General features: G+C 40.5%; 1 protein-coding gene and 1 long non-coding RNA gene across 3 annotated transcripts in view; one reads left to right on the top strand and one right to left on the bottom strand.

The window, feature by feature from the left end:
* Window positions 1-11,883, bottom strand: part of LOC111323259 (uncharacterized) — a 29,324-nt gene that overhangs the window by 543 nt on the left and 16,898 nt on the right. Inside the window, exons 5-9 of one of the 2 annotated variants that reach the window (XR_015992320.1) lie at window positions 3,767-3,861; window positions 2,977-3,071; window positions 2,723-2,798; window positions 1,791-1,850; window positions 1-1,108 (exon numbers count right to left, since the gene is read on the bottom strand). The exon at window positions 1-1,108 is cut by the window's left edge and continues 543 nt beyond it. This is a non-coding gene — a long non-coding RNA (uncharacterized LOC111323259). Of the gene's footprint in view, window positions 1,109-1,790; window positions 1,851-2,722; window positions 2,799-2,976; window positions 3,072-3,766; window positions 3,862-8,618; window positions 9,063-11,883 lie in introns of those variants that run through there. The other variant, XR_002694142.2, reaches the window with a different exon arrangement.
* On the top strand, window positions 9,333-10,645 carry LOC148722428 (uncharacterized). Its single transcript, XM_088736091.1, has one exon. The coding sequence runs from the start codon at window positions 9,333-9,335 to the stop codon at window positions 10,371-10,373; it is 1,041 nt and encodes a 346-aa protein (XP_088592217.1). The 3' UTR covers window positions 10,374-10,645.

The raw sequence follows: 11,883 nt of genomic DNA, 5'->3' as shown, positions 1-11,883 counted from the left end.
CGGTTTTGCAACTTTTGGAGCTTATTCGAAAGACCCTTGTTACAATGCCCCCAGACCTCGCTGCAGTAATTAAAGTACGGTTTAACAAGGAGTGGCTGCTGGTAGCTGTCTATTTTGCCACTGTCCTTTTTGTTATTGTTTGCTTGTTTTATGTAGCTGTGAAAAATTGAAAGCTTCAGAAATCGATGTGTATCTCTTGTTTACGTTTTATATCTCAATTTGCTGTGAGAGAAAACCTGCACCATTAAAAGATAGAGTAAGTTTCCAATTGCAGCCTTAAATATACACAATAGACCTTCTCACATGCTTAGCAACCTCCCGCCTGCACTGTGGTGTTTACCATTTGTTTTATAGCATAACATTGATATATTGTAGCAAATGAGTTACCCTTTATTAAACACTCAAATCTTACGTTACCAGAAGAACAAGCATTGAGAAACTAGTCTTAGCACTTGCACATGTCAGCACTGAATCGGCCAAATATTAAGTGCGAAATAAATTACTCTGGAGTTATGGATTTACAAGACTTATATGTCTATTTGCATATTTTTACATTTCAGACTTCCAAGTGAACAGGCATGTGAACTGGCTTATGTTTAAACATTTCAGTTTTTAAACCCCAAAAATCGAATTAGTTTATATGGTCCAAATCACACATTTTCACGTTTCAAGATTACTCTCTAAGGAACGGTGGCCCATAAGTGTCACGACAAAAACAAAACTTACAACAAGATACAGCGAACTCATGGCAAGACAACCGCAATTCACGGCAAAACTCAACCAACTCACGGCAAGACAACACCAACTCACGGCAAAACCACGTCAACTCACGGCAAGACAACACCAACTCACAGCGAGACAACGCCAATCTTTCACGGCGGAATTGAGAAGCCACGGCAGAAGTGGGATGCCGCGGTGGATGTAACCTGATAACTATTCCATTACGGGTCATGATATATTTTTGTGAATCAGGGCGGAATCTGTGGAAGTTGATCTGAAAGATGAGTACATGGAGTTGCCAGAAGAAGACGAAGAAGGCCTCATCCGCTATTATTTCTTCAGGGGCTTCGAGCACGAAGAGAGTGGCACCAAGATCTTTATCTCTAATCTTGTAACAAGAAATTTTCAAAAGTGACCTCTGGTTACAATTTTATCGACATGTAGACTCATTTTCTCAACTTTACCCATGATAAATAGGTGTTTACTGTCCCACTTACACTCTCATGATTCTTGGAAACTGGAGACAGAGTTTAAATGGCCTTAAGTCGCAATGTCTTTTTCGAAAGTACACCACAGGTACACCCATACACACAAAGGGTTCCACTTCAAAATTTAATAGATACTAGCCTGCCAGCCTAAATCTAATTTAAGTAACATCTATGAAAAGGGAAAGAGCTTTCTTTAAAAAGTTACCTACAACGTGTTAGTAACAATCATGTCTGACTTCTGTCAAAATAGAGACAGCTGCCTTTCACAGGTTACTTCGAACATGTTAGTGAGTGCTATTTAATACCCCTGCGCGTCATAGTACCTGCTAGTGCTGTATGAACTTTCTTATCGATTCAATCTCCGACCACACCATATCCCTGATACTAAAACTTGGAAAAGTATACATTGTGTCATGGTTGTGTATTTGGTTGGGCTGTAACAAAGTGGAGAGATACATCTGCCGCTGCCTCTTGACAAACACATTTATCCTATTGATGAAATCACTAGATACCTATTGGTACTCTAACTAGCACAGAGTGCTTTTGTTTCCTGTTTTTATTTTTTATCAATATTTCACTTACTTTGTATGCTGATCATCAAGTGTTAGGGAAGCGAACCTCTCAATTAGGTCGTAACATGCACTATGAAAGATACAAAAATGATTGATGATTCAAAGCTCTTCTGTAACAAAATATTAGCGACAGTCATTCATAACTTCTGTGAAGTGCGATAGAGCTTTCTTTAAAAGTTGCGCGCAACATGTTAGTGGTAATTACACGTAACTTCTGTGAACAGTGATGGAACTCTCTTTAAAAATTGCCTACATCATGTTAGTGGTTATCATGTGTTACTTCTGTCAAAAGAGTAAGAGCTTTCTTTTTAAAGTTGCTAAGGACATGCTGGCATGCTCAAACTGTCCACCATCTTTAAAGTGAGCACAACTTAAAGAATCTGAGAGGGGGTTTTCCCTCTGTTAAAATTTCTCTTTTAAAATGTATTCTACACGACTTTAAGAACGACTTTGACTTGAGGAGTCTGCTGGGAAAGGATTTCCCCTAAAAATCTATCATAATTAACAATTATTCCACGAACGCGAGTTGGATATGAGATGATAGATAGCCAACGAGGCGCGTAACGCCGAGTTGGCTATAATCATCCCATATCCAACAAACGCGAGTGGAATAGTTGTTTTATTAAAAACGCTACATTAAATTATTAAATTTTATTAAATTTTTAGCTCCCTTTTAATTTTAAGCTTATGCGTACGCTTACCATATCGTAGTTTATGGTATATTGGCTCATATACAATAATGGCTAAGCCAATGAAAAGTCTTGAATTGCATTATCCAATGGTCCAGTTTTTAATAAAATGTATTATTCTATACCCAATTAAGATGGAACATTTGAGGTGAAGTTGCTTATTCTAATATCCCTCCAACTGGATTTTTGTTAAATAAGAAGAAAAGAGAGAAAAATACAGAATCTGTCACATATGTATATGCAATGATTATACCTGAGCATTTTCCTGCACAGGCTGCCTGTCTCCTTGATTGTTGGATGAGGCTGGAACTGACCTTGGAGGATCGACACTATAATTGTGACAAAAAGAAACCATCAGTTCTTGAAAATTGAAAGAATTATGACACAGACTTCCCACTGTGACAGAAATTTGAGGGAGCTAGGGCTTCATTAAAGTAAAACTAAAATTGTCTCCCAGGGTAGATTATGTTGCTCTATAAAACAAAGGGCAGTAACTATTTTGAATACCTGCACGAAGGTGCTGCTGGACGCGGATGCAGAAAGCTGTCAACTTTATCCTCACTGCTGTCAGTGGAGTTGTGCCTTTCTGGCTCTATCGAAACCTAAAAAGCAAATAACATTAAGGTTTTTACTTAGAGCTAAAAGTCATCGTGAGTTAAACTGCTCACAATTCTACAGTCAAGTATGTGGTTATATGTATGTGATGAACATGGTGTGGAAAGTATCTCTTCAAACCATGTAAATGAAACAGAAATTGCTGTATTCCTTGGTATATTCCTCATCAGGATTTGATTTTGCCATCGATTGGCTGTACAACTTTCTCTGCAAAATATTTTGTCAAATATTTTATCATAATTTTGGCAATAATTTACAGCACTCGGGTCTGCCATAGTTGACTGATGGTGACATGCTGAAACTGTCTTCCACCCTTCAAATTAACACAACTTTGAGAAGGAGTTTGACTTGAGGTATCTAAGAAAATCTAATTCTAAGCAAAGTAACTTCTGTGAAGTGCATGCGAACTTTCTTAAAAAGTTGTCTTCAACATGCAAGTCACGTTAGACAATGCAGTTTTTTGCGCACGATTCCTGTCCCCTTGATCCAGGGATGACAGTGGAACTGACCCCAGAGGATCGGCACTATAACCGTGACAAAATTTAACCATCAGTCATCGAAAATTGTAAGAATTGCAGGCATTTTTAGTGTTACTTTCATCGAGTGCTCCATCAAATTTGAGGAAGCACTCGATGAAAGTAGCACTAAAATTGTCTCCTGGGGCAGATTATGTTTAGAGTACCTGGGTGAAGGTGGTGATAGAGGCAGAAGCAGAAAGCTGTCCTTCTCGTCCTCACTACTGTCAGTGGAGTTCCGCCTTTCTAGTTCTTTTGAAACCTAAAATGCAAATGTTTGCCAAATGTTTTCTTGGGAAAAGTAAAGTTTGTTTGCTGAAACGGTTCTGTTATATGGAGATGAATGTCTATTGAAGACTGACTCGGTGATGCGGAATGTTCCGCCTCTAGTGGCAGGGTGGGGACCGCGGGGTTATGTGGTTGTTCAGCAGTGGATTTTGTGGCTTGAATATCAGTTAATTTATCTCATTGGCTGGCAAGATTTTTTGGACGCAGGTTCTAAAAAAAGAAAGAATTAGACTAAACAAAAAGACATGTGATACACAGAGATAGTAGTAGGCTTTTATTTCACCATAAGTTAAATAAAGCATCAAAGCCTAAACTAACCTTAAAAAGAGCGCTGTTCACGGTTTTAGAAAAAAATTCGGAAATTTTCGACCTTTTCTTCTTAATTTAATTTAACATAATTTATATAGCGCTAACTCCACTACTTGACCATAGCGCATATTTCCGCATATTTCACATAAAATTATGTTATGTCCTTTTTCTTGACAAGACCAGTAGCTTGTGAGGAGCCAGCTTCCTTGTTAATGCTACCATAAATTATATGCGCTTCTTTGTTCGTTATAACAGCAGGGTTGAATGATCCAGGATGACCATAGCTGTACATAATTCTCCGTTTCAGATATTTACTGCGATAAACAGCTCTGATAAAAAGACTGCGTTCTGCAAAACCCCCTTCAAGCTTATCCAGTGATGAATTTTGATCAATGGCGTCGAGAAACAACGATCCAAGAACGAGTGAAAGTAGAAACAAGAGTTTAAATACCATTATTGCGCATGCGAAAATCTAATCGTCTGTTCAGGAACAAATTTAACGACAAGCTACCTCATCTGGCCGTGTCTGTACGAGCAAACCCTCGCAAAACTAAATTGGATCGAAATGGACAAATCAGAATAAGGCTGCGTTTCCAAAGAGGTCCGCATATTTGACATAAATTATGTTATGTCCTTTTTTTCGTAAAAGACAGACCAGGTTTACTAAAGTAAAAAAAATAGTGATTTAATCAGCCAAAAAAGTGGGGGAGAGGGGGCTAAAGTCCCCCTAGCCCCACCCTGAGCGCGGTCCCTCATGAAAATGCAAGCGTCCTTTCATCAAAATTGAAGGATTTGGGTTTCTTGCTCTCTTCACTAAAGAGTGATAATTACAGGCATTTCAAAACAGCTAAAAGAACAAAAGGACGTAGAGACCGAGAGCCGTTCAGAATACCGAAGAACAAGGTTTTCAGGACCACGAAGAAAAGAAGAGTTAGATGCAAATTAAAGATTTTTATAAGGAAATCTATTCCTACATCTTCTTGATCGTATAGCTTTGTTACCGACCATAAGTTGTGCAATGTAAGATATCTAAACAGATGTGAGGGTGTAATTGCGTGACTGTGCGTTACAGTTGGGCTACGATTTTGCCGTTTTGATTCAGTTTCACTTTGCTTTTTCAGTTTTCGTATTATCTGTGTCATTAGTTGTAGTTCCTTTCTTTGTCGTCGTCGATCAAGTCATTGGCGTTGCGGAATCGATGTGTAAGTTTTTAATATTCTGTTTCTATTTTCGTCTTGCCTCGTATCTTTCTAGCCATTGTTTACTTACGTTCTGTGCATGTCAATAGAGAGATTTAGCACCGCATTTACGTGAAATGTGAACGGCAGAGTGACCACGTGACCTTGTTTTCCCGCATCTTTTTCACGTTTTCCTGTAGTGCTTTGCCGTTTCCACGTGAAAGTAACCTGTTTCGCGTTTGCCTTGAACGTAAGAATTTTCTTCACTTTTTCTCTAACAGAGTAAAAGTTAATTGCCGGAAAAGGGCACCAAACTTATTCCTCGTAAGTCATAAAAGGGCGCCTTCAAATCCACCATGACGTGAGCTCACGCGAAGCTAAAGTAGTAAGGTTCACGCTATTTTACGCGAAACGTGAAAGGACAAACTGACGTTTGCCGTTTCACGTAAACGCGGTGCTAAATCTCCCTATTATTAAGCAATGTCACGCCCTCGTGGTCGCGTGGAAATTTTCTATCAAATTTAAGTGTACTCTTATTGTAATTGAATTGCGGGGCAAGCTCATTAGGTACATTTTGGTATTTTGTTTATATGAAGTTCTAGTTCTTTACAAAATAGAACAAAATGTTGTCTCTGAAGAATCACATAACCCCAGCCTTTAATGGAAACCCAACGGGTACATGAGGGAATATAGGAAAAAGGAAAAAGCAAATTATAGTGGGGCAAAGATTTCTATCATCAGTAAGATGAGACCACAAAGACAAGTTTTACTGCTCTAGTGGAAGCCTTGCACGATCGCTACGAGGGTGGTTTGGCGTAATTAAAATACAAAAAGGAATTTTATGGACGCTTGCGACAGGACGGCAAAGCTCTTCCTTCTTATTTACCTGCCCTTCGTCTGTTGTATGACAAGGCAAATAAACCACACACAGTTGAGACAGTTTCGGAAGAGCCGAGTGCAGTGGAAAGAAATAAAAACGCGGAGCAGAAGGCAGTTTTGAAATATTATAAACAAAGGAGAAACGAAGACATTCTATGCCAATTTGTAAATGGCCTTAGCGGCGACGCCAAGGAAGTGTTGACACGTCAAGACGACCTTTTACAGACACCCGCTGAGACAGTGATCCAGCGAATAGCGAATTTTGAGGAAGAGAGAGGAGCATTCCACCAAGCAACTAGTCTCAAGGAACCCTCAACAGGGGCTAACTTGAGAGAAGATGATATTGATAAACTGGTGGAAAGTAAAGTAGACCTAAAGCTTAAAGAAATAATGAAGACTAGACCAGCACCAGTAACAGCAGTAATCCGAAGAAGAAGGGGAAGGGTCCCATTTCAGCGGCAAGGCCCAAAACCAACTGGTATTTGCAGAGTTTGCCATGGCCAGAGGCACTGGGCCCAAAGTTGCCCAGATTTAAACAGGGGAAAGGCTGGCCAAGGGCCCCGGAACCAGCCTTAAAGGCCCAACAAGGGGTCAGCTATCCATACAAACCAACAAGAGATGTATCAATTAATACTGTTCATAATGTTAAGAGAAAGAAAAACAGTTATAAAGTTGAAGCTTTTGTAGATGGATTATCAACAGTTTTTGTAGTGGACACTGGCGCTGAGGTGAGTCTTCTAAGCTCGTCAGTTATTAGAGAAAATACGGAGGTGAAAAACTCAGAGGACACCCTGTATCAGTAACACAGCAACCTATCGGAGTGATAGGAGAAGCTGAAGGATCTTTGTCGTTTGGAACCCTAGATACAACCTGGCGATTCTATGTTGTTGGTAATTTAGCTGAGTCAGTTTTAGGAGCAGATTTCGTTGACTGTCATCACAGCGAATCTTGTAGTGTAAAGAACAACATGTTATGCCCAAACAATGTTGACCGGGTCACTGTGTTGTGTCCTTGGGGAAGACACTATACTCTCACAGTGCCTCTCTCTGTCCAGGAGTATAAACTGTCCAGAACTAACAGCATCTCATCTGGGGAGATATGTCCAAGAATGCATGCAGTAATGAAAATGGCAGATTGGATGAAATTTCGTCAAAAATTGTCCAATCCGCTGAGCTGATTTAGCACCCACAAATTTAACCAAAATTTGTCAAAATCGCCAATTCCGCCAAGCTGATTTTGCTTTGACAGATTTGGCTAAAGTTTGTCAAAATTGTCAATTTCACCATGCTGATTTCACTTTGACCAATCTGACTTATATTCGTCAGAATCATCAAATCCATGAGCAGTCACTCAGTTAGTCGAAATTTCATCAATTCTGCCATCTTTGATAACTCCAGATACAAGGGCTGGTTAGTTTGGTTGCTGAGTGGCTTACCCTGAACGTAATGTGGCAACCGGGACGTTACACTGCACTGCATGCGAGGCTCTGTTGAATTAAACCTTTGGGCAGAGACTTTCGCATTTCTTACTGTTATACATTCTGGAGCAAGATAGTATACTCTTGCACAGCTTCTCTCTTCACCTAGAGCATCAGTGGGTTAAAAGTAAACTTTCAGAAAAGCCAACACTGGTTACAGTGGGAACGGTGGTATGAACTGGATTAGCAAACCCAGCCGGGAGGAGAAGCCTTGCTCATAGTGGGTTTATACCACAGACTGGACTGAGCTCCAGCACTTTGCTCCAATCTACCGTAATGCGGTACGTATAATTTATGCGTTTATATTTGTTTTTCAGTTCATATTTCAAGAGCAATCGTCAAAGCCCGGTCAAAGATGTCGATATTTTTCACAAGACAGTTAGCAGCCATTGTGACTGATGCTGTTTGTCACAGCCGATCGGACAGATTTGCCCGACCCATCCACCCAGGAACGAGAACGTTTCAAGTATTGCGCATACTCGTAAACGATGAGCTTGATGAACTTCAGTGCGTCTTAAAAGCGGCGCATAAACTTCTCTGTCCCGGTGGACGGCTAGTGGTCATTTTATCTCATGCTTTAGAAGACTCTCTAGTAAGACATTCTTTAAAGATGCGAATTGTGAAGTCAGTTACATGCGATCCAGGACAAACGTGCCGGGTAAAGCGGAAACATGCGCTTGGTTTGCGCTTCACAAGAAAGTTATATATCCCACCGACGAGGAAGTTTATATCAATCCTCGCTCACGATCGGCTAAATTACGAGCGGCAGTAAAAGTGGATAATTTAGTTATGGAACTCACTAGCTGATTAGACAAGAGTTCAGGGGAAACGTTTTACAACGGCTCAACGCCAGTCGAAACAACTTTAGAACATTCAAAATGGGAAACAGTTACTTTTATTAATGCCCTTTTTTTCTTAAAGAAGGTTCCCATTTTTGTACGCAACCGTGGCTGTTTTAATGGTTCAGACTAAATTTATTTGAGGTATAAAGAAAAACAAATCAACTCAATCAACTTATATCAAGGGGGAAAATGAAATAGCAATTCTTGCGGATTATATCGTTGACTGTCAACGCTGGGAATGCGAGAGGAAACAAATTAAATACAAGCTAATTGAAAAACATACTACTGTATTATGCACAGCGTTGTGAGAGAAAAAAAACCTTGATACACAGTTTTATGGCCCACTAAGTCAGCATAGCGTTCTCTTTAGACTTAATTTACATTCTCTAAACGATATATTGCTTCAGCACTTTTCTTTCGGATATTTCTCTCTTGCGTTCCTTCCTTATTGTTTTTCTCTGTTCTTTCTTGTCTTTTTTTGTATTGGTGCCTAGGATGATAGGATAAGTGGCATTAGTGTTTTTTTTTCTGTGTCCAAGCGTTGAAATGGCGAACTCATGTCTAAAAAGGGAGAATGTTTTAGATTCTTGATATCATTTTCTCTTTTTTACCTTAGTAGTCCGTAACTCGTATTCTTAACTTACTCTTTACCTGAACCAACATTAGTTTTTTCAGCCTTGTCGGTATTTAACGGGTTTACCAGTTTCTCCGAAGCGCTCGATTTGATTGAAAAACCGAAAAACGTAGACCGAAAACCGACATGCGTGAGCGTTACCTCACTCGTTTCTGCTCTCCCACGCACGCGTGTCTGATGACAACTCTCAAGGTGGATCTACGAGAGCGTGATACCACCGACTGGAAAAGTGTCATGGAAGAGAGCTTGCTGAAGAAATTTGATGGTAAAAATGGCCCTCTTTGGAGAGTCACTTTTCTACCAAATGCTAGGTACCAGTCAAACGCAGATGAAGGAATTCCAGAAATAACCTCACACCCTCATGAGAGCATTTGCATAATTAACTTTCATCACATCGTGGTAGATGGGCCATCCTATTCGAGAATGTTTGCAGAGTTTAAGACCTATTTGGGCGACGCACTCAACAATGAAGAACCTCAAGTGTCCTCTATGCCGATGTTGCCACCAGTAGACTTGTACCTTGATGAAGCGGCCCCGTCTAAGTGGTACCATCCTCTTATGCCTCTGGTATTCAGACTACTGTGCGTGACACCCGGATTCACCGCACGGATGATGGGAGAATTCGCTGCGAAAGGTAATGCCTTTACCAGAAAATATGGCGTCGAAATCCAACGATCTCCACACATTCAACCAAAGACCAAGATTATTCCCTTGGAGTTTACAAGATCAGAGACCTCAAAGTTTCTGAAGAAGTGCAAGGAGTATCAGACAACAGTACAGGGGGCTGTTCAGACAGCAGCCGGTGTTTCCATGGTCACCATGTTAGAGGACCAGACACTAGAAGTCCCCACCCGAGTCACAGTCAATATCAGACCCTTCTTGAAGTCTAAAGTACCAAATGACTATGCCGGAGCGTACTTTCTTGGCGTGGAATGTGAAAACCTGTTGGTGTCTGCTCCAGATCCTGGTATGTTTTGGAGTATGGCTAAACTAGCCTCAAGTACCGAGCTAGGACGGTACTTTGGTATTATGGATTGGCAAACACTGTTTTCCTCTGCTAGCTGCTGCCAGGATATGCTTGACATACTTCATAATGTCATTCGAACCCGTCAAGAAATGGTCAGTCATGAAGTTTCTGTTCCCAGTGGTATTGGGAATGATGAATGATTAACCTAAAGAAGAAGATGATGGATGCGCTGGACGCTCCCGACAGCTGGTGGTTTTCACTAATCTGGGGTACACGCGGCAAAGTTTCTCGACGGATCTCCTGAAGATGACGTCATCCTTCGAGCAAGGTTCGGTTGCTCTGCCGAGCATCACCAAGGAACCATTTTTCGTAACAACCTGGTAACATTTAACGGATAGTTATTTTGGACAGTCACACATTACAGTAACATTGTAAGTGACGCCGTAGCCCAGACGTATGCTAGCTCGGTGAAAGAAACTGTTGAGGCTATTCCTCAACAAGGTTTTATGTTAGTCCGTTCCGTTCCTGGTTTTTTTTGTATGTCACGTATACCACAATCCTTTATTAGTAATTTTTTATTTTTCTCCCCCCTTTTTTTCTTCGCACGTGGTGAAGCGCTTGAAAGTAATTTAGATACGTGAAACTGTTTCTTTTCCTTCATTTACCGCCTTTCGTCATGTGGTTTTTACGGCTCCCCGAGCCTCGTAATTTAGGATGAAAGGGCGACCGGATGGTTTTGTAAACATTGGAATTCTTCGCCGTCATTAAATTCGTTGGGTTAATGAGCTGTTCTGTTGTTATTCGACATCGACGCCGCTATATGTGTCCGACCCGGACAGAAACCATACTTTAAGCAATCAGCAACGTGGAACTGACTAAACTTTGGTTGAACACACTTTTTTATTTCGTCCTGGATAGGGATAACCTCCGACGCTTCCTTTTATGTATGCTCATAATAAATTGATTGATTTATTCAACTTTCTCTTCAGTAGACAGACAAGATTGGAACTGGCTTGCATAAGCAAGACGCCTCCCCGAGAGGCGTCTTGCTTATGCTTGTGCCACCGGTACAAAGTGACGTATTTCGTATCTTGACTTAAAATAACTTGTTGTAGACAATCACTTATTTTAATTTTTGCAGCCAGAATCGTTGCCTGAAGTCTCATTCCACAGTGTAACTTTGTAGAGGACTGGGAAATGCCGTGATTAAAGATTAAACTAATAAAATTCATTGACAGAGGCCACTTGAATTATTTGAGGTCTCGCATTTTCATGTGTATTCGAGAACCTTCGATCATCTTGTTTAGGACCTTTAGAAATACCTCAGATTAAAACGGGAAAGTTTGAACAAAAGTGTCATTTGGTTACAATGAAATATATGAAGTTCACATATTTTGAACTGCGGTATTAGATACGTATGATGCACGATCCTCGCAGTAGATAGCGCTATTTATGCAATAGCGAAAATCAGACCTGAAAAAAATCAGGCCTGTACGGGACTCGAACCACTGACCTCTGCGATACTAGTGCAGCGCTCTGCCAATTGAGCTAACAAGCCAACTGGGAGCAGGCCGTTAAGTTGATTCGTAATAAACCCGTGAAAGGGATAAATCAGATACAATGAAATATATGAAGTTCGCATATTTTGAACTGCGGTATTAGATACGTATGATGCACGATCCTCGCAGTAGATAGCGCTATTTATTTATT

Source organism: Stylophora pistillata, chromosome 10, assembly GCF_964205215.1.
Source record: "Stylophora pistillata chromosome 10, jaStyPist1.2, whole genome shotgun sequence".
Lineage (NCBI taxonomy): Eukaryota > Metazoa > Cnidaria > Anthozoa > Scleractinia > Pocilloporidae > Stylophora > Stylophora pistillata.
This window is presented reverse-complemented; position numbering and strand designations above follow the sequence as displayed.

What these genes read in the sequence shown, in the direction of transcription:
- LOC148722428 (XM_088736091.1), top strand. Translation starts at nt 9,333, where the DNA reads ATGCGTGAGCGTTACCTCACTCGTTTCTGCTCTCCCACGCACGCGTGT.